Source organism: Eucalyptus grandis, chromosome 8 (genome assembly GCF_016545825.1).
Source record: "Eucalyptus grandis isolate ANBG69807.140 chromosome 8, ASM1654582v1, whole genome shotgun sequence".
NCBI lineage: Eukaryota > Viridiplantae > Streptophyta > Magnoliopsida > Myrtales > Myrtaceae > Eucalyptus > Eucalyptus grandis.
Genome location: NC_052619.1, coordinates 55,402,707 through 55,421,401, shown reverse-complemented (window position 1 = coordinate 55,421,401; position 18,695 = coordinate 55,402,707). Strand labels below are relative to the sequence as shown.

Below are 18,695 nucleotides of genomic sequence, written 5' to 3'. Positions count from 1 at the left end.
GGTGATTTGGGTTCTATTCATGACTGGGTTTAGCTGTCCTGTTTCAAAAAATTGCTTTACTTCGCTGAAAATCCCCTGCCTTACATCTGGCCAATGCTTTTTGTAAAACAGCCCATTTAGACCATCCGGTCCTGGAGTCTTGTTAGCTCATAATTGCTGCATTACCTCTGTGACCTCCTCTATTGTAACAGATTTTACCAACCTCTGGTTCATTCTTTCATCTACTAAGGTTGGAATTTGTTGGATGACAGGTTGAAAGTCACACGCCCCCACAGACAAGTACAGACTTTTGAAGAAAGTTTTAGTCATCTCCTTCAAGTGCTGGTCTCCTTGCACCCATTCATCAGTTGCATTTTTGAGTAAGGTGATTATGTTTCTATTTCTTCTCTAAATAGTTGTTGCATGGAAAAACTTTGTGTTTCTATCACCCCACTTTAACCAGTTGATTCGTGAGCGCATCCCCCAAAACATCTCCTCTTGCCGCCAAAGCTTTTCTATTTCCTGATTAATCCATTTTGCTGTCTCAGCTTCGTTATGTACACCTTTTCCATTAGACAGCCTTCGTAATACATTTTTCAGCTCATCAATTTTCTGTTTAGCATTATGAAATCTGTGACTGCTCCACCGTGCCAACTGTTTAGCTACCATCTACAACTTTTGAGCTAGATTCAGCCCTTGGGATTCTCCTTCAGCCCATACCTATTTAACTAGCAGCATACTGTCCTCATCTTCTGCCCAGAAAGCTTCATAGCGAAAGACCTTCCTTTTCTTATTTTTCCGTGCGTGTAGGGATATAATAATAGGGTTATGATCAAACCTTATAGCTGGTAGTGCGATACTCTCTGCATTAGGATAAGATATTCTCCAATCTAAATTGCAAAGACCCCTGTCAAGTCTCTCTTTGACGAATTGATCTCCTGATCAGTTGTTGGTCCAGGTGAAGGCGCAGCCTTTGGATTCCAAATCCATTAGTGAGCACTTGTCGAGAAAGTCCTAGAATGCTTTTGGTCGGTAGTTTTCCGCTCGTTTGCTACCTACTTTCTCCCAATGGTGCAATACCTCGTTGAAGTCCCCAACACAAAGCCATGGTAAGTGGTAACTTCTGCTGGCCCTGAAAATATCCTCCCACAGTTGAACTCTTTCACGAAATATGTTAGGGGCGTGGATGAAGGTGATCTGCATTTGCTTTATGTTTTCCTTAACTTGACATAGAACACTTATATAATTCTTTGAGAATGAGTTGATTGATAGCACTACCTATTCATCCCAAAAATAGCCGACCCCACCCCCTCTCCCCCCCCGCGGCAATTCCTTCGGGTTCACTACAAAACAATTCTAGAATTTCAGCCTCCTCTTTAGCTGATGAACTTTTTGCTCCCGATTTTTGTCTCCATTAAAAATAAAATACTAGGCCTTTCTTGAGTCACTAAGACTCGTAAAGCTGAAATTGTCGAGGGTGTGCCCAACCCCTGACAATTTCAACTCAATAATTTCATGACTCTTTCGGTGGCTTATTAGGGCTAGCCACCAAAGCCCATTGATAAGACTTCTCTGCCACCTCAATCGGTATCTCTATCAGCTGAGTACTATTTAACTCCAATGCTTTCGAACTTTGCGCGCCATATGGGCAGAAACGCTTTCCTCTCTTTGCTAAGTTGTGCTTAGTACCTATTTTCGCCTGATTATCCCTTCCTCCCCTGTTTCAGCCTCCAACATATTGATTTCTGCTTCCTTTTGTTGTTTTTTGTAAAATATCATCATAGATTCTTCATCAATGTAGCAACTCCCTCTCTTTTGTGGGCTTTTATTTCCCATAATTTGTATTTCTAACTGCTGTGTGGCTGGATTATTATCCTTTTGAGTCATTTGTTCAACATTGTTCTGTCCCCCTATAATGTTGAAATGTTGACCCTGCTACTGGTTGTTTGATGTAGAGTGCATGGGGGTTTCTGGCACACTTTCTGTTTCTTCAAGGATTGGCTCTTGTTTGTCATAAAAGATTTTCTCGTTTAGTTCATGCACATCCACTCGGAGCCAATTCCCAAATCTTCCTAGTAAGTCATCCGGCAGCCTTGACTTTTCATAAGGAATATCCTTGCATGCAATAGCGTAATGCCCTATTTTGCCACATGAGTAGCAATAGTGAGGAAGTCTCTCATATTTAAATTCAATCCATAACTTTGTCCTTTCTAAATTCACAAGAACTCCCGTCTTTAACGGATTTTCCAGATTCAGCATCACCTTTGCTTTTCCAATTTTGTAATGACTATTGCCTCTAGCTTCCTATTTCACCTCAATGACTTCCCCCAATTTAGAAGCTATGTCCCAGATAACTTCATCAGTGACTGTCCCGAACGGTAGGCCATATAGATTAACCCAAAATGCACAGTGGGTAAACTCATAGCAAATTTCAGGGGTATCTGGATCACATTCCTGTAGTACTGATAAATTACTAGAGAAACACCATGACCCGATATTTAGCACCCTCTGTTTTTCCTCTTCCGATTAGAAAGCAAATGAAAAATACCCTGGTCCGAGTTAAGTGCGTGTAACCTTATCAACTTTCCATACCCGTGTCATAGTGCTCACAAAGGCTGGGAAATTCACATTTGGTCTAGAGTATAGCTTGCCAAACACAGTTCTCCGGTATTCATTCAATTTTTCTTCTGAGATAGCACTCTTGATATCTACAACATCATCTTCAGACCATAACTCACCTAAGCTTTTGCACAGGGCAGCTAGACGCCGTTCTTCCGCTAGATGGCCTTCCATTTCTTATCTCCTGGATTCGATTGAAGGGAGCTCCTAATGGGAAGTGGCATCAATGGGTTGGGGGGATATGAGGGTGAGATGGTTATTAGGGTTATTGTGGGGGTGAATGTTCAATAGGTGTTTAAGAGTTGGGTTTCTTTGGGTGTGTTCGGATTAAGGGGACTCGACTATTACAGCCGACTGAATGTTGGGATGGAGATGAGGTTTGGGGAAAGGATTAGGTTTTGGCAGCGAAGACAGGGAACGGGCCTTGGAGATGGGGACTTCTACCCAGCTGGTAGCAGAGGGTTCACCATTCCGCATCTCATGAGGGGGGAGATAGGGTTTAACATTGGAGGAGACAGATCTTACCGTGAAGATGAGGGGGACTACCCATCTGGTAGGGAAGAACTCGCCATTGCAATAAGAGCAGAGCGGAAAACAGCCCGCAGAGCTTTTTTCTTCCTCAAAGATAGGGTTTAACACTTGAGGAGACAGATCTTACCGTGAAGATGAGGGGGACTACCCATCTAGTAGAAAAGAACTCGCCATTGCAGCAAGAGCAGAGCGGAAAACAGCCCGCAGAGCTTTTTTCCCCTTGTCTCAATACTTAATAGATTATGAATAGTAGATTTGGGGCTAAATTTCATCTATTTTTGGCAAGATTTTGGGTTGGCCAAGTTGGGATTCATGTAGTACATTGAAAAGAATTTCATTGACTATAAGTTTGTCTAAAATTGAGTATGGTAGATGAAACTATGGCACCAACAAGTTCAATGCGTGAGCTGTGCATTGTAGACACCAATGGTTGAGCTTTTCGTTGGCGCGTTGGTGTCATTTATCAACAAATAGGCATAGTTTAGTCAATCATTTGTTAGAATATTGTTTTACTCAATTTTTGATATCGTTTCTAAATTAGTTGTTAGAAATTCAAGTGCATCAGCTTGAGTAACTATAGATTGGTTATCAGCTTTCTCAAGTGAGTGATATTATTTCTTCTATAAATTTACAAAACTCGTGCTTGATAAATGATAAAGTTTTAATATAATATGAGTTATTGAGAGCATGTTTCTCGCTAAAATGGGACCAAACTTTTACTACAAATTGAAAAGGCATTGGAAAGTCTTATGAAGTAGTTTTTTTCTTTTTTTTGTTGGTCCTACTCTACGTATATTCTAACTCTCATTCTCACACTTTTGTTCTGCCTCTTTGCAAGACATGGAAGTCGAAACTCATATCTAAAACTAAATCATCCCCACCCAAATCCTTCTGATAAAATAGGAATTCGAACCCCAAACCTCCCATTCTCATATGACAAGGATGGCCACTAGGGCAAATCCTAGTAGTTTTATGGAGTAGTTTGCAAGACCATTTACGAATGCTTTAGCTAAATGTTTTGTGAAGGGAATTGCCAAAAGCAATTCGTATCAGTTGCGAAATGTTTTATGAAATAGTTTTCTAATGTTGATTATGAGTTGCTGGAGAAAGATTTTGGTTGATATTGTTCATATCACTATGATGAGAACCCTTGGGGGGGGGAGAGTATGCCTACTATTTTAGGACGTCCTTTTGGACCGAACCACTAGTTAATATAAGTGGTAGACCTAGCCAAAGGGGGTAAACGTGGTCGCCTTTGTCACAACGTTAAACATGACTATAGTTTGATGATGGGCATTAGATTAGTTGATGGAATAAACCATTGATGTGCGATTTAATTAAATTTGTCAATGAACTAGACTATTGATATTTTTTATTGTTGAGCAGGTTTTGCTAACTAATCTTGTACGTATAAAGTTTTGTTGCAAAGCTATCATACATTTTCGAAATTTTATGTATATTGAATATTGAATTTGAGATGGTAAGTAATGACATACTTTTATGATAATACATAGTGATTGTTCGATCCACTTGAAGGAAATAAATTATTCACTGAGCCATGATAGCTCATTCATTTCATCAACTTACTTTTCCGATTCTTCAACGAGCCGCAAGTAAATGGTAATCATTATTGATAGCAATAGGAGGACTTTCGGATAGTGGAAATTTTTCGGTACAATTTGTATGTAGCTAATGAGCTTCTAAGTTAGTTTTGTTGACTATGTGTATATATCATATCATATAGGTGAATTGTAGAAAATTCAAATATTACAATCAACTGATTTTTTTGTTGTATATATATGGATATATATATATATATATAGTTATGTTAAAGCTACGTCCTTTGGAGAAAGGACCGCTGTGTCATGCCCCTATCCTTATGAAAATCGGGATGTGATAGGAATAGTCACGGCCCAAGTTAAGTCATGCATAGACCGCTCTTTTGAAACGAACAAGAAGAAAGGGGGTGGAAAGAAGGGTCATGATTCTGCATGACCAAAAGCTAACCCCCAAAACATTTTCCCCGTTCATCGTATTCCCTCTCTCTCCCATTCTCAGGCTGGTCTCGCTGCAATTGCGAGTTTGTTCTTCTCTTCGTCGTCGTGGCATCAGGTCTGTTTCACTGTTACACGAACCAGGTCACTCCTTCTCTCCCTGTGCCCTCTTTACACAGCATATCGCATTTGCATATTTCAGTTTAAAGTGGTTACGTGTTTAGAATAAGGTGTCGCTTATGATGTCCTGTCTCAAGGCATCATAATAAGACCCTATTTTGTTATTACATAATACGGCTCGGCTTATCTACTTTTCGTGATGCGTACTTTACTGCTTTATCCTAGCTTTTTATGTTTTTTAATATCTTGATCGTGATTGTTTATTTATTTGGTTGCCCACCATGCGTGGTCACTATTTGGTGGTTTAGGAAAATAAAATGGATCAAAATCACATGCAAATATCTCCGAAATAACACAAAAAATGTACCAAAAGGGCACCAAATAGACTTAGCATAACAAAGTACCTGTTCCTAGGATCTCTAGTCTATTGGAAAGTGAAATAACCTCCCACATTTCACTTGGCTCCTAACCAGCCTAAAATAGATTAGTAGCAACTCCATAGAAGTGAAAAAACATATTAATCATAATGAATCAAGTCAACAAAATGTCGTGGAATAGTAGGATTTGAGAAAACTCGTGCTCACAACTTCGTGTAAGGCTCTAAATGCTCTCACATGAAACGTTACCATCATAACGAAAACCCTATCTACCATTCCAAGGAGGATTGCAACTATACATACTAACAAAACAAAATTCAAAACATATTAACAGATGACTAATGATGTTTGAAAACATGAATCTAGAAGATAAGATACATGTAAATAAATTAAAGGACAAGGATGTGCGTGAAATTTGTAATTAAAAAGAAAATGTTTGAAAAAATGATACTTTAGTGAACAAGTTTTAGATGGAAATGAGATAAGCATATATTAACATATTATAAGTAATGATCATCTTGACTTTTCTAGAATTCCATTTTCCCATTACAACGATGAACTATCATAGTTCAACTCATTATATATAGGATGGACAATCATCATCGTATTTTAAAAAATAATTTCTGATTTTTTTAAGGGAAAGTCTCTTTCTTGTGTTTAATTAGAAGTTTTTTGTTGGTAAAAAAAAAATTGGTTGACTCATTTCAAAGCAATTCAAACACTACATACAAAGGAAGATATTCTTCAATAGTAAATTTTCACCGAAACAAATCGTGGTTGATATATATCTCAAAGGACATCAAACGGGACTACAATTATACATTAGAATGTGGAAATCATTCATCCATAGCTGTAGAAAGGCATAAAAAGCTACTTACATTCTGCACGCAAATATTACCTAATTTCATCAAATAAATGTAAGTTGCATTTAATACCGACAGTATGTTTAAAACAAATGCGTGTTGGAGAACAATTTCACAAAATATGAAATTAAACACTCGCTATAGTTTGAATACCGTGAGGTAAGTATAATAAAGTAACACAAACTTTGCTTAAATAGTCCCGAAAAGAACAAAGTAGATAACCGAAATAATTCACGAAGTTGCTCAAATAGTCTCTAGGCGTACAAAGTAAACTACCGAATATAAATTTTCAGTTTCAACTATATCATACACTACTAATTAAAGTCATGGACATTGATCACTAGATCTCATAAGTGATCCCTACTTTCAGCAGCCTTTTATGGGGAATGCCGAACACTTCCTCTTGCTGCCTCACGTTCCTCTTCAGCCAGTTGGACAGGTAATTGATTACAAACCTTTCTGAGCAGCTTGAACCACTCGACGCTATGACCTCACTCTGAGCCATTAGGTACTTGATCCCTCCAATCTTGATTGCTTCATCCAGCAATCCAATCTCTCTCTGCACTCTCCCTTCATCGACCGTTGCCATTCCATGGTCATTAGTCTCGCCTCGCTGGTCGGTGGCGGGTAGCGCGTCGTTCCAAATGAAATCCTTCAATCGGTCGATCAAGACCCTCTCGAATGATTGCTGCTCCATCTTGGCATCCCGATATCCATATCTCACAACGCAACGATATATGCCCAACTCCTCAGGCTCCACCTGTCGAAAGACGAACCGCTCCTCGAGGGGCACCTTGCTTATGGGTAGCGACTTGATTGAGACGAAAACAAGGATCGAGTGCAATGCAGGTACATTGGCGACGTATTGGGTGAACACTGGGGAACGCCATGGACGAGCTCGGTGTAGAACAGAGCGACCGCAGGGGCCCGACGGATGTTTGTCTTCGACATGATCGTGACAAGGGTTTCTCTCGAGACCTTGTTCTCAAGCTCATACTCGTACTTCTTTCGGTATCCATAATTCCATACCAACATGATGGTGACCATCACGACAGCGAAGACAAGTGGGACGTAACCCCCATCCACAAATTTGTAGAGGACCGAACTTAGAAACACATACTCCGTGAGCCCGATGGTGAGGATGTAGAGGATTACAAGGAGTATGTCGGTCTTCCAAATCATGACCATCACAATAACAAGGAATGTGGACGTGATAGTGAAAACAAATGCAACCGCAATTCCTGTAATAGAGATTTATGAATAAATGTGAATTTTTCTTTCGATAACCCCAGTTAGGTAGCTTAATGAATTAGGGAATCTGCATAAGTAGACTAAATGTGTGTGTGTATAGTATCATCCTTTTTGCTTACCATAAGCATTGCCCAACTGCAATGTCGTCTTGAAGCCAAGGGTGACGCCAACACAGGCCAACATGAGGAGGGTGTTGACCTCAGGTATGTAGATCTGACCCTCGTGGTCTTTCGAAGTGTGCACTATCTTTACGCGGGGGAAGCACCCGAGCGCAACCGATTGCTTCACTATGGCATACGTGGCCAATATCATGGCTTGACTTGCTATTATCGCCGCCAACACCGCGATCACAAACATTGGCCGATACACTGGTTCTGCATCAAACCAATAGATGGATTCATTCTATGACCTGGCAGAATAAATTCTACGCATCAGATGAAGTAGCATGAGGAAGCTTACTCGGTATCGAACTGTAGAAAGTGCTAGCAACATCTTCAGTGTGCTTTCGGAGATACGCCACTTGACCAAAATAGGCAAGGATGATTGAAGGCAAGACAACTATGCATGAACTCAATTGAATTGAGAGAATATTAAAGTGTCCCAGATCAGCAAACAATGCTTCAGAACCTATAATCAAAGGCTCAGAGCGTAAACCCACAGTCAATTCATTGAAAAAAAAAAGTTACATATCTTGGTTAAAATGAAAAAAGAATTGACTAATAGATTATTTATTTCAGTGATGTTTAGCTATATGTTACCAATTATCAATAATTAATCAATGAGAAGATTAAACATTTGGATTACCGGTTAGGCAAAGAATGACCCCTCCAAGAGAAATCCATGCATCCTTTTTGTTCCTCATGAAGTAATGGACAATGTAGAGCGGATTGACGGCTCTGATCACTCCCGGGTCATGTTTCGCAAAATTGTAGATACCAATGAGTGCAATACTGAGGAACCATAAAGAGATAATTGGGGCAAAGCTGTATCCGACTTTGTGAGTCCCGAACCTTTGGGCTTGAAACAAAAGGATCAAGATCACCACAGAGATCCACATAATTTGATCGTCTCCAAGTGAACTTGCAGCTTCTCTTACACCGCTGATAGCCGACAATACTGCCTCAAAAAAAGGAGAAAATAATTAGAACCATCTATCAAAAATTAACCAAGAGAACTAATTAGATCAATAGAGAAGCCAAGACAGTAAATATTGTCGTTCTATATTGTAATGTCACCTAGTACTGAATGTACTATGAAAAGACATTAGGATAGAGATATTTATTCATTTGTTTTATATATTAAGGAAAAATAAAAAAAACCTATTGGTTCATCATTTTCTTATTTTAAAAAAAAAACATATCGATGATAAATTACTGCCGGATATGCATGGTGTGAGGATCCCATCTCCTATGACCATGGAGGTGCCTAACATAGTTACAAACAAGAGCAAGTACTTGGCTGCTTTTCGGGATAAGTACACTAATGGTGCCAAAAGTTGTGTATGGCGCTCACTTTGGTGCCAAAAGTTTCTGTCGGATCACTTAAGTGCCAAATCGGAGGAAAAACGCTCACTTTGGTGCCACCGGCGAAAGATTCCGGCCTCCGGCGAAAGATTCCTGCCAAAATGATTTTTTTTTTTAAAAAAAAAAAATTGATAAGCCTTTAAATGACGTCGTTTCGGTCCTCCTTAAGAAAACGACGTCGTTTTGCCGTCCTACGTGGATGGCTTCATGGAAACGACGCCGTTTAGCTCACATGGGGAAGAAATTAGGGTTTCGGCGAGGTTGAAGCCGTGGCCGTCGTCGGGGTGAAGCTGCGGCCGCCGAGTGGCCATCATCGAGGTTGGGGTCAAGGTCGGGGTCGAAGCTACGACCGTCGAGTGGCCATCGTCGGGGTCGGGGTCGGGGTTTGAGCCGCGGCCATCGAGTGGCCATCGTCGCGGTCGGGGTCGAGGCGAGGTCGGAGCTACGGCCGCCGAGTGGCCATCGTCGGGGTCGGGGTCGGGTCGAGGTCGGAGCCGCTGCCGTTGAGTGGCCATCGTCGCGGTTGGGGTCAAGGTCGGGGTCGAAGCCATGGCCGCCGAGCGCGAGGACCGTCGAGGACGGCGACGGCCGGAGATTAGGGTTTTGAATTGGGGGAGACACCAAACGGCATCGTTTTGGTGTTTGGATGCTGACTCAGCTCTCCGACGAGCCACGTCGGATTTCCGGCCAATTTCGTCGGAGTTGGCACCAAAGTGAGCGTTTTTCAAATTTTTTGGTACTTAAGTGATCCGACGGAAACTTTTGGCACCAAAGTGAGCGCCGTACACAACTTATGGCACCATTAGTGTACTTCCCCCGCTGCTTTTCTATTCTCGAGTATGGACTTCATGGCAGAGGCCCAATGGAGGCGGCGGCTTGGCACCTCAAGGCAGTACTTCGAGACTTCCTTGTCTTCGGCTTGTTGGTTTGGGGTCAAGTTCACCTTGGCATAGCGGCATATCAGAGAGTACAAAACAAATGTCCCTCCTATATTGTCATAGCCAAAGACCTAACTACATTAGCACAAGATTTTGGTATAGAGAGAAAAAAACTATTATGTCAAATGAATTTTGTGGTGAAATGGTGAGAGAGAAATTGCTTACCATTGCCATTGTCATTTGCCGATAAAACAATAAAGACATACTTGATCAAGAAAATGAGGATGATCGAGTAGAAGATCAGAGATAGTGCTCCAAGAAGATCTTCTTCATGTTTTATCCCGTTTGAAAAAATTCCTGGCAAGACATAGAGAGGGGACGTGCCTAAATCGTCATACACCACCCCGATGCTTTGAATCGCAATCTTTATTATCACCCCCATGCCAAATTCTGCACTTGGAAAGACCATAACCAAATCATGATCATGAAAGCATTCCCTATTTTCACTCTTGCTACCATTTTCTTAAAATTTTGGATTGGTTACAATACATAGTCCAAAAACACAGGAAACGAAAAATGTAAACAATCAATTCGAGAGAATTTCAATTTTTCCCTATGGGTCTTTACATCTAGCTAATTCGAGTGATAATGCCACTTTCAAATTACAAACGTGATACCCCTTTAAAAATTTAAATCAAAATATTTTTAATCAGAGGCAACCAATTTCCGGGGAACAAGTGCTTTTGTCCATCTTTTCTTGCGGTAGAGTGTTTCTAGAATCCATTTGGCATATTTTCAATTTGTAAAACCCCTTTCATGGGGTAATAATCATTCAAATCTAAATCCTTAAAACTATGGAAGTCGTTAGAGAATTTTCCGGATCCCTACGCATTGACTTTTTCCCTCTTTAATATTTGCACACATTCATGCAATAAGAGTGTGCTACGACTCGCAGAATTGAAAGAAAATGATAAAAAAATGCATACCATTCCAATTAATCTATTTCTTCAAGGATAAATTCTCTACAGAATTTTAAAAGTTTTACTACGTGCACGTTCATGCAAAAAAAAAAAAAAAAAGGAACAGTAGCCCGAATAGTAATTTGCCAATATTATCTTTTCAACCGGAGTATTTTTGTTGAAAGGAACAACGTTTTCTCTTTCTTTTTTTTTTTCTAGGAAAAACGATAAACACCGACCTGGTTCGATGAATGGCCTTGGTCTGACTTGAGCCGGGTGATCTCTGCGTTGAAGGAATCGATTTTCCTGATTTTCCTCAATCCGTTGTCTCCCTCTGCACCACCATCGCTGTGTCAATCGGTCGAGTCGACTTCGACGACCTTCGGCCTCCTTCCTTCAGCTGCACCATCGGGCTCCATTGAAGAATCAGAGAGAGAAGAAGAAGAAGAAGAAGGAATGTGTGAAGGGGAACAGTTACGTGACCGCCTGCTTCAGAGGAGAAATACACAGTTAAAAGACGAACCGATAAATCCGAGCGATGGTTTCGTCGTGCAAGGCGAAATCCAGAAGAGGAGAAAGAGAATGTACTTGCATTGCCTAAAAAGAAGGAAGTGTGGAACCTCTCGTTCCGACGCATACCAAATGGAATGGAATGGAATGGAGTAGATCTTGAAGAGAGAATGATGGATGGACGCACTCAAATTGGAAAGAACTAATCAAAAGAGTCAAAATTATGAGTGAGAAGAGGGTACGTGTTTCTCCCGCGTTTATGGGTTAATGCGAATAGGAAGTTTATCAAAGAGAGGTACTAAATAGTTTGCGCATGGAGACCCGCCTATTTTTCCATGTGAATCTCTCCCGCAATATTGTGTGCACCTATTTAATAGATATTAAAAAAAAAAAGCATTTAGTTTAATACCTTGATGATTCATCTCGTTTCGCGCCAATCCTTATTTTTTTTCTTTTTGTTTTTGCAATAGGGTCTCTTTTCTCGTTCGGGAAAAAGGCATCCGCGCACGTGTTCTTCTGTTGTTAATCGGGGAAAGTTTTTGTCCAAGCAATCTTTCTGATTTGTAGGTTCTAAGTTATTCGTCCATTTTTTTGTGTTGAGTTAATTTGCATGATCGGTCAGAAGTATGATTAGAGGAAATTTCCTCCACTCTCCCACAAATAGCTATTATAACATTTCATTTGTGCCCGCTTAAATCTAGAGAAATCACTTATATTATGCTAATAATGTGAATACTAGGATAGGTAAGTCTCAAACTGCTGTAGACCATAAACTACTCAATTAGACTCATAATATTTTACATTGCTAATTATATAAAAAGATGAACCAATTCCCACCTCTTTAATTTTTGGTTGGAAAACGGTTGTTCACTTAACGAAGTTCTGTGAATGCACGTCTAAAGCGTCAGAACATAATAAATCAAAAAGTGCAGGCAGGGGATTGACGACCCAATTACAAGGTAAACAATTCGTCAAAAGTCGGACTTTGGTGATCCAATCCCACCTGTTAACTAGACTCATTTTTCTCTGGTCTAAAAGAAAAACAGGACTTATTTATATATATATGTTCTGTCTCTGGAAGCAAAAGATACCATATTTAATGGTCAATAATTCATTGATGTCGTGGATGTGTGTTTCTTTTTTTAGCTATAAATGAGTGAAAGGACTAAACAAGACATACGTTAATAACGGAGATCCGTCATCTTACCCCATTTTCGAGCAAGGAGAGGACTTCGTTACTAAATTTTATCTGCTAAGTTAAATTAAGAACTTTCTTAATGACTCCATGAATTGTAAGTATAACGCTTCAATAAGAGAGAGACATATTCAACCAAATAGAGTTGTTACATACTCTACGAATCAATTTTGCTAATCAATAGTTTGTCCTCTCTCTTAGATTCCATTTGTTTGGTGGAAAATTTAACAACTCTAGAAAATATTTTTCAATAAGTAATTTTCTAGGAAAATGACAATATTTTTTGGTGTCTTGCTAAATCCTAATATGAACTGAAAATTATTTTCTTTCAATTTTAAATGAAAACTTGATTTTATTTTTCTTGAAGATACATGCACTACTCATGTAATATAAGAGATATTAAGGGTGTGTATGGTAACGTTTTTATTCTTGAGAATAATTTATGTTCAGAAATAATTTTTTCTATTCTTACTCCATGGACATGTTTTGAGCATTTGAAAGCGTTTAATAATTGTACAAATTTTGTTCTCATAGCAAAATGAATTTGATATGACCCCAAATATTTTTCTAGCTTAGAATTTCATTTAATTTATTTATAATTTATTTTTTTTCTTTTTCCTTATTCCTTTAGTTGGCGATTGGCCAGATGGGGGCTAGCAAGGCTAGGCGAGGCTTCGCTTGGTGGTGGTCGGGTGAGACTTGAGGGGGCCTCGCCGGTGCCCAATGAGCTCAAGGTCACCTTGCCAAGGGCCTGCGAGGACACCGAGCCTCATCTAGCCAGTTGTCAGCTATCACCAAGGCTAGCAACCAATTAAGAGGAAGAAGAGAGGAAGAGAAAAGAAAGAAAAGAAAAGAGAAAAGGCTTATTTCTTGAGTTGTTCCCACGAACAAAGAAGTAATTTTTTTCTTATTTCTATTCAAAATCAATTCTCAAGAATAAATTTGTTCCCAAGAACCAAAAAAATTATCAAATGCGTTTATATTCTATTTTTGTTCCGAGGAACAAAAGCACAAAAAAAAAAAAAAAAAAAGGTTCCCTGGAGCATTAACAAATAGCACCTAAGCCACCTAGATGTAGGGATTTCCTAAGCCTAACCATTGAGAATTCAAGCATGGGTGCCGAGGAACTAGGGTTGGACATTAGGGTCCTAAGCGTGACCTATGTTTACCCGATCCCTACAATCAAGGACTCGTGCACTAGCGTTGTCAGGTTTCCTATGTTCAAGCGTCAAGGTCTCCAATCCAAACACCATAATCTAGTCATATTAAGGAAAATGATTATGAAAATGCTTTTCAAAGAAGGAAATCATTTTCCTAAATTTTCACATGAGTTTTCCGTTGACTATAAAAAGATTTTCTATACCCATTTTCCTAACCGATTCGAATGTCGGAAAATGACGAAAAAAAATTCAATATAAAATCTTTTATGAAACTAATGGAGCCTCACAGAAAATGAGTATTTGCAAAATATTTTCATAAATATGATTATCTACATTGCTTACAAAAATGAATAAACGAAAATATTTTCATTATCCACAAAATGTCTAGATATAAATTGTTGCCGATAATAAAAATATTTTTCATTAGCTAATTATTTTAACCGATATAAGCAATTATATTTTGGGAAAATATTTTCAATAATCATTCAACTTGATCACCATTATTGCTATCAACATAGAGTAGACATTGGCCGTGGCCGGGCGGCCCGCTGTATTGGGGATATGTGAAGCCCTAAGTGTGCAGATGGGCAAGCTTAGACAAGTGATTTTCCTTGGATTGAATCGGCGGAGTCCGTCCAAATTTATGGTGATGAGTTAGCTCAGTTTCAATGAGGTGGAGGCATGGTGAGTATATATACCTTAAGTAACAGCAATAGAGATAAGTACTTTGTAAAATATCCTTACATTATATATCAGTGTATATATTATCTAATCATGCGTTAAATATGTTGGTCATAAATGTTTCATAAGATTGAAATGACATCAACGTATTAGAGCACTACTTGACCATACGGTTCAATAATTAGACAAGAACCAAACAAAGTTATAGTAGTTCTTGCCAAATTCGGAAAAACTATAACGTGTATATACGATAAATTTATATTAAACTCGAACTCAAGCAGCCGATGGAAGGTTGGTGATACAGCTAAGGTCTTCTACATCCGATTTCTGTCAAGCCCTTCTCAAAAGCTACTTACATTCAGCACTCATATGTTACCTAATTTCATCAAATATATGTAAGTCGCAATCAATACCGACGGTATGTTTAAAACAAATATGTGTTGGAGAACAATTTCACAAAATATGAAATCAAACCCTCCCACTATATTTTGAATAGGGTGAGGAAAGTATAATAAAGTAACAAAAACTCTGGTCAAATAGTCCCTAAAAGGACAAGGAAGACAACCGAAGTAATTGGCGAACTTTGCTCAAATTGTCTCTAGGAGGACAAAGCAAACCACCGAATATAAATTTTCAGTTTCAACCATATCATATACTACTAATTAAAGTCATGGACGTTAACCACTAGATCTCGTAAGTGATTCCTACTTTGAGCAGCCTCTTGTGGGGAATGCCGAACACTTCCTCTTGCTGCCTCACGTTCCTCTTCAACCAGCTGTACAGATAATTGATTACAAACCTTTTTGAGCAGCCTGAACCACTTGAAGCTATGACCTCACTCTGAGCCATTAGGTACTTGATCCCTCCATTCTCGATTGCTTCATCCACCAATCCAATCTCTTTCTGCGCTCTCGCTTCATTGACCATTGCCATTCCATGGTCACTACCGTCGTTCCGGATAAAATCCTTCAATCGGTCAATCAAGACCTTCTCGAAGAATTGCTGCTCCATCCTCGCATCTCGATATCCATATCTCACAACGCAACGATATATGCCCGACGCCTCAGGCTCCACCTGTCGAAAGATGAACCGCTCCTCGGAGGGCACCTTGCTTATGGGTAGCGACTTGATTGAGACGAAAATAAGGACCGAGTGCAATGCAGGTACATTGGCGACGTATTGGTTGAATACTGGGGAAATGCCTTGGACGAGCTCGGTGTAGAACAGGGCGACCGCGGGGACCTGGCGTATGTTTGTGTTCGACATGATCGTGACAAGGGCTTCTCTCGAGACCTTGTTCTCAAACTCATACTCGTACTTCTTTCGGTACCCGTAATTCCATACCAACATGATGGTGACCATCACGACAGCGAAGACTAGTGGGACGTAACCCCCATCCACAAATTTGTAGAGGACCGAACTTAGAAACACATACTCCGCGAGCCCGATGGTGAGGATGTAGAGGACTACGAGGAGTATGTTGGTCTTCCAAATCATGATCATCACAATAACAAGGAATGTGGACGTGATAGTGAAAACAAATACAACCGCAATTCCTGTAACAGAGATTTATGAATAAACGTGAATTTTTCTTTCGATAACCCCAGTTAGGTAGCTTAATGAATTAGGGAATCTGCATAAGTAGACTAAATGTGTGTGTATATAGTAATAGTATCATCCTTTTTGCTTACCATAAGCGTTGCCCAACTGCAATGTCGTCTTGAAGCCAAGGGTGACGCCAACACAGGCCAACATGAGGAGGGTGTTGACCTCAGGTATGTAGATCTGACCCTCGTGGTCTTTCGAAGTGTGCACTACCTTTACGCTTGGGAAGCACCCGAGCGCAACCGATTGCTTCACTATGGAATACGTGGCCGATATCATGGCTTGACTTGCTATTATCGCCGCCAACACCGCAATCACAAACATTGGCCAATACATTGGTTCTGCATCAAACCATTAGATAGATTCATTGTACGACTCGACAGGATAAATTCTGTGCATCAGATGAAGTAACATGAGGAAGCTTACTCGGTATCGAACTGTAGAAAGTGCTAGCAACATCTTCAGTGTGCTTTCGGAGATACGCCGCTTGACCAAAGTAGGCGAGGATGATTGAAGGAAAGACAACTAGGCATGAACTCAATTGAATTGACAGGATATTAAAATGCCCCAGATCAGCAAACAATGCTTCAGAACCTATATTGAAAGGGTCAGAGCCTAAAACCACACTGAGAAGTTACATATCTTGGTTAAAATGAAAATATTAAATGTTTGTATTACCAGTTAGGCAGAGAATGACCCCTCCAAGAGAAATCCATGCATCCTTTTTGTTCCTCATGAAGTAATGGATGATGTAGAGCGGATTAACGGCTCTTATCACTCCCGGGTCATGTTTCGCGAAATTGTAGATGCCAATTAGTGCGATACAGAGGAACCATAAAGAGAGAATCGGGGCAAAGCTGTATCCAACTTTTTGAGTCCCAAACCTTTGGACTTGAAACAGAAGGATCAAGATCACCACAGATATCCACATGACTTGATCATTTCCAAATGAACTTGCAGCTTCTCTTATGCCCCCAATAGCCGACAATACTGCCCCCAAAAAAGGATAAAAGAGTCATAACCATCTGTCGAAATTCAACCAAGTAGATCAACTACAGTCTGTCATTTTATCTTGTAATATTACCTAAGATTGAATGTACTATGAAAACCACTAGGATAAAGATGTATATTCATTTCCTTTATAGATCAAGGGAAAAATAAACAATTACTACCGGATATGCATGGCGTGAGGATCCCGTCTCCAATGACCATGGCAGTGCCCAACATAGTTACAAACAAGAGCAAGTACTTGGCTGCTTTCCTATTCTCAAGCAAGGACTTCACAGCGGACGCCCACCGGAGGCGGCGGCTTGGCACCTCAAGGCGGTAGTTTGAGACTTCCTTATCTTCGGCTTGTTCGTTAGGGGTCAAGCTTGCCTTGGCATAGCGGCATATTAGAGAGTACAAAGCAAACGTCCCTCCTATATTATCATAGCCAAAACCCTTATTACATTAGTACAAGATTTGGTATAGAGAGAAAAAAGAAAAAAGAAAACCTGCTATGTCAAATGAATTTTGTGGTGAAATAGCTAGAGAGAAGTCACTCACCATCACCATTGTCATTCGCCGATAGAACAATGAAGACATACTTGATCATGTAAATGAGGATCATTGAGTAAAAGATCAGAGATAGTGCTCCAAGGATATCTTCTTCGTTTTTTATCCCGTTAGGAAAAACTCCTGTCATGACATAAAGAGGGGACGTGCCTATATCGCCGTACACCACCCCGATGCTTTGAATTGCAAGCTTGATTATCACCCCCCATGGCAAATTCTGCATTTAGAAAGACGTAACCAAATCATTATCATGAAAGCATTTCCTAGTTTCGCTCTTGCTACGATTCTGTTGAACTTTCAATTGGTGATAATAAATAGTCCCAAAACAAACATAGGAAACAGAAGATGTGATTACTGACCTGGTTTGATGAATGGCCTTGGTGGGAGTTGAACTGAGCAGTCTCCACGTCAAATGGATCAGATTTCTTGATTTTCCTCAATCCCTTGTCTCCCTCTGCCCGACCATCATCTCCGTCGGTCGAGTCATCTTTGATGACCTTCGGCCTCTCTTCTTCAGCTATATCATTGCGCTCCATTGAAGAATCACAGCGAGAGAGGGAGAGATAAAGATTGGTGAAAGGGAACAATTACGTGGTCATCTGCTTCAAAGGAGAAACAGAGTCACGCGCCACAAAGAAAAAGAAACGACAAAGATGGACCTAGGAATCCGAACGACGGAATTTATAATTCATCGTGTTAAGTGAAACCCAAACAAGAAGAAGGAGAATCTAGCGGCATTCCTAAAATAAGGTATGTGACAGAATTTCTCGTCCTCGTGTATGGACCAAATGGAGGAGACGTTGAAGGGAGAACGACGGTTGGACGTCCAGACAGATTCCAGCATGGTGAGTGAAAAGGTTACGCCTTCCTTGCGTGTGTTTGGGTACATTTAG

At 40.1% G+C, this 18,695-nt stretch overlaps 1 protein-coding gene and 1 pseudogene across 1 annotated transcript; both read right to left on the bottom strand.

The window, feature by feature from the left end:
• Window positions 1-6,823: 6,823 nt before the first annotated feature.
• On the bottom strand, window positions 6,824-10,577 carry LOC104417506 (annotated as a pseudogene).
• A 4,747-nt stretch (window positions 10,578-15,324) lies between these two features.
• On the bottom strand, window positions 15,325-18,338 carry LOC104417505 (potassium transporter 19). Its single transcript, XM_010028768.2, has 7 exons — window positions 18,162-18,338; window positions 17,794-18,019; window positions 17,418-17,666; window positions 16,924-17,235; window positions 16,672-16,839; window positions 16,332-16,586; window positions 15,325-16,196 (listed from the first exon to the last, which is right to left on the bottom strand). Exons 1-7 carry the CDS (start codon window positions 18,336-18,338, stop codon window positions 15,325-15,327), a joined length of 2,259 nt encoding a protein of 752 aa, XP_010027070.1.
• Window positions 18,339-18,695: the final 357 nt, after the last annotated feature.

Excerpts from the sequence above, each read along its gene's own strand:
- LOC104417505 (XM_010028768.2), bottom strand. The coding sequence starts at position 18,338 with ATGGAGCGCAATGATATAGCTGAAGAAGAGAGGCCGAAGGTCATCAAA. Across the intron at positions 18,020-18,161 it reads AAGGCCATTCATCAAACCAG|AATTTGCCATGGGGGGTGAT; the intron begins GTCAGTAATCAC and ends TTCTAAATGCAG. Across the intron at positions 16,197-16,331 it reads GCAGTTGGGCAACGCTTATG|GAATTGCGGTTGTATTTGTT; the intron begins GTAAGCAAAAAG and ends TCTCTGTTACAG.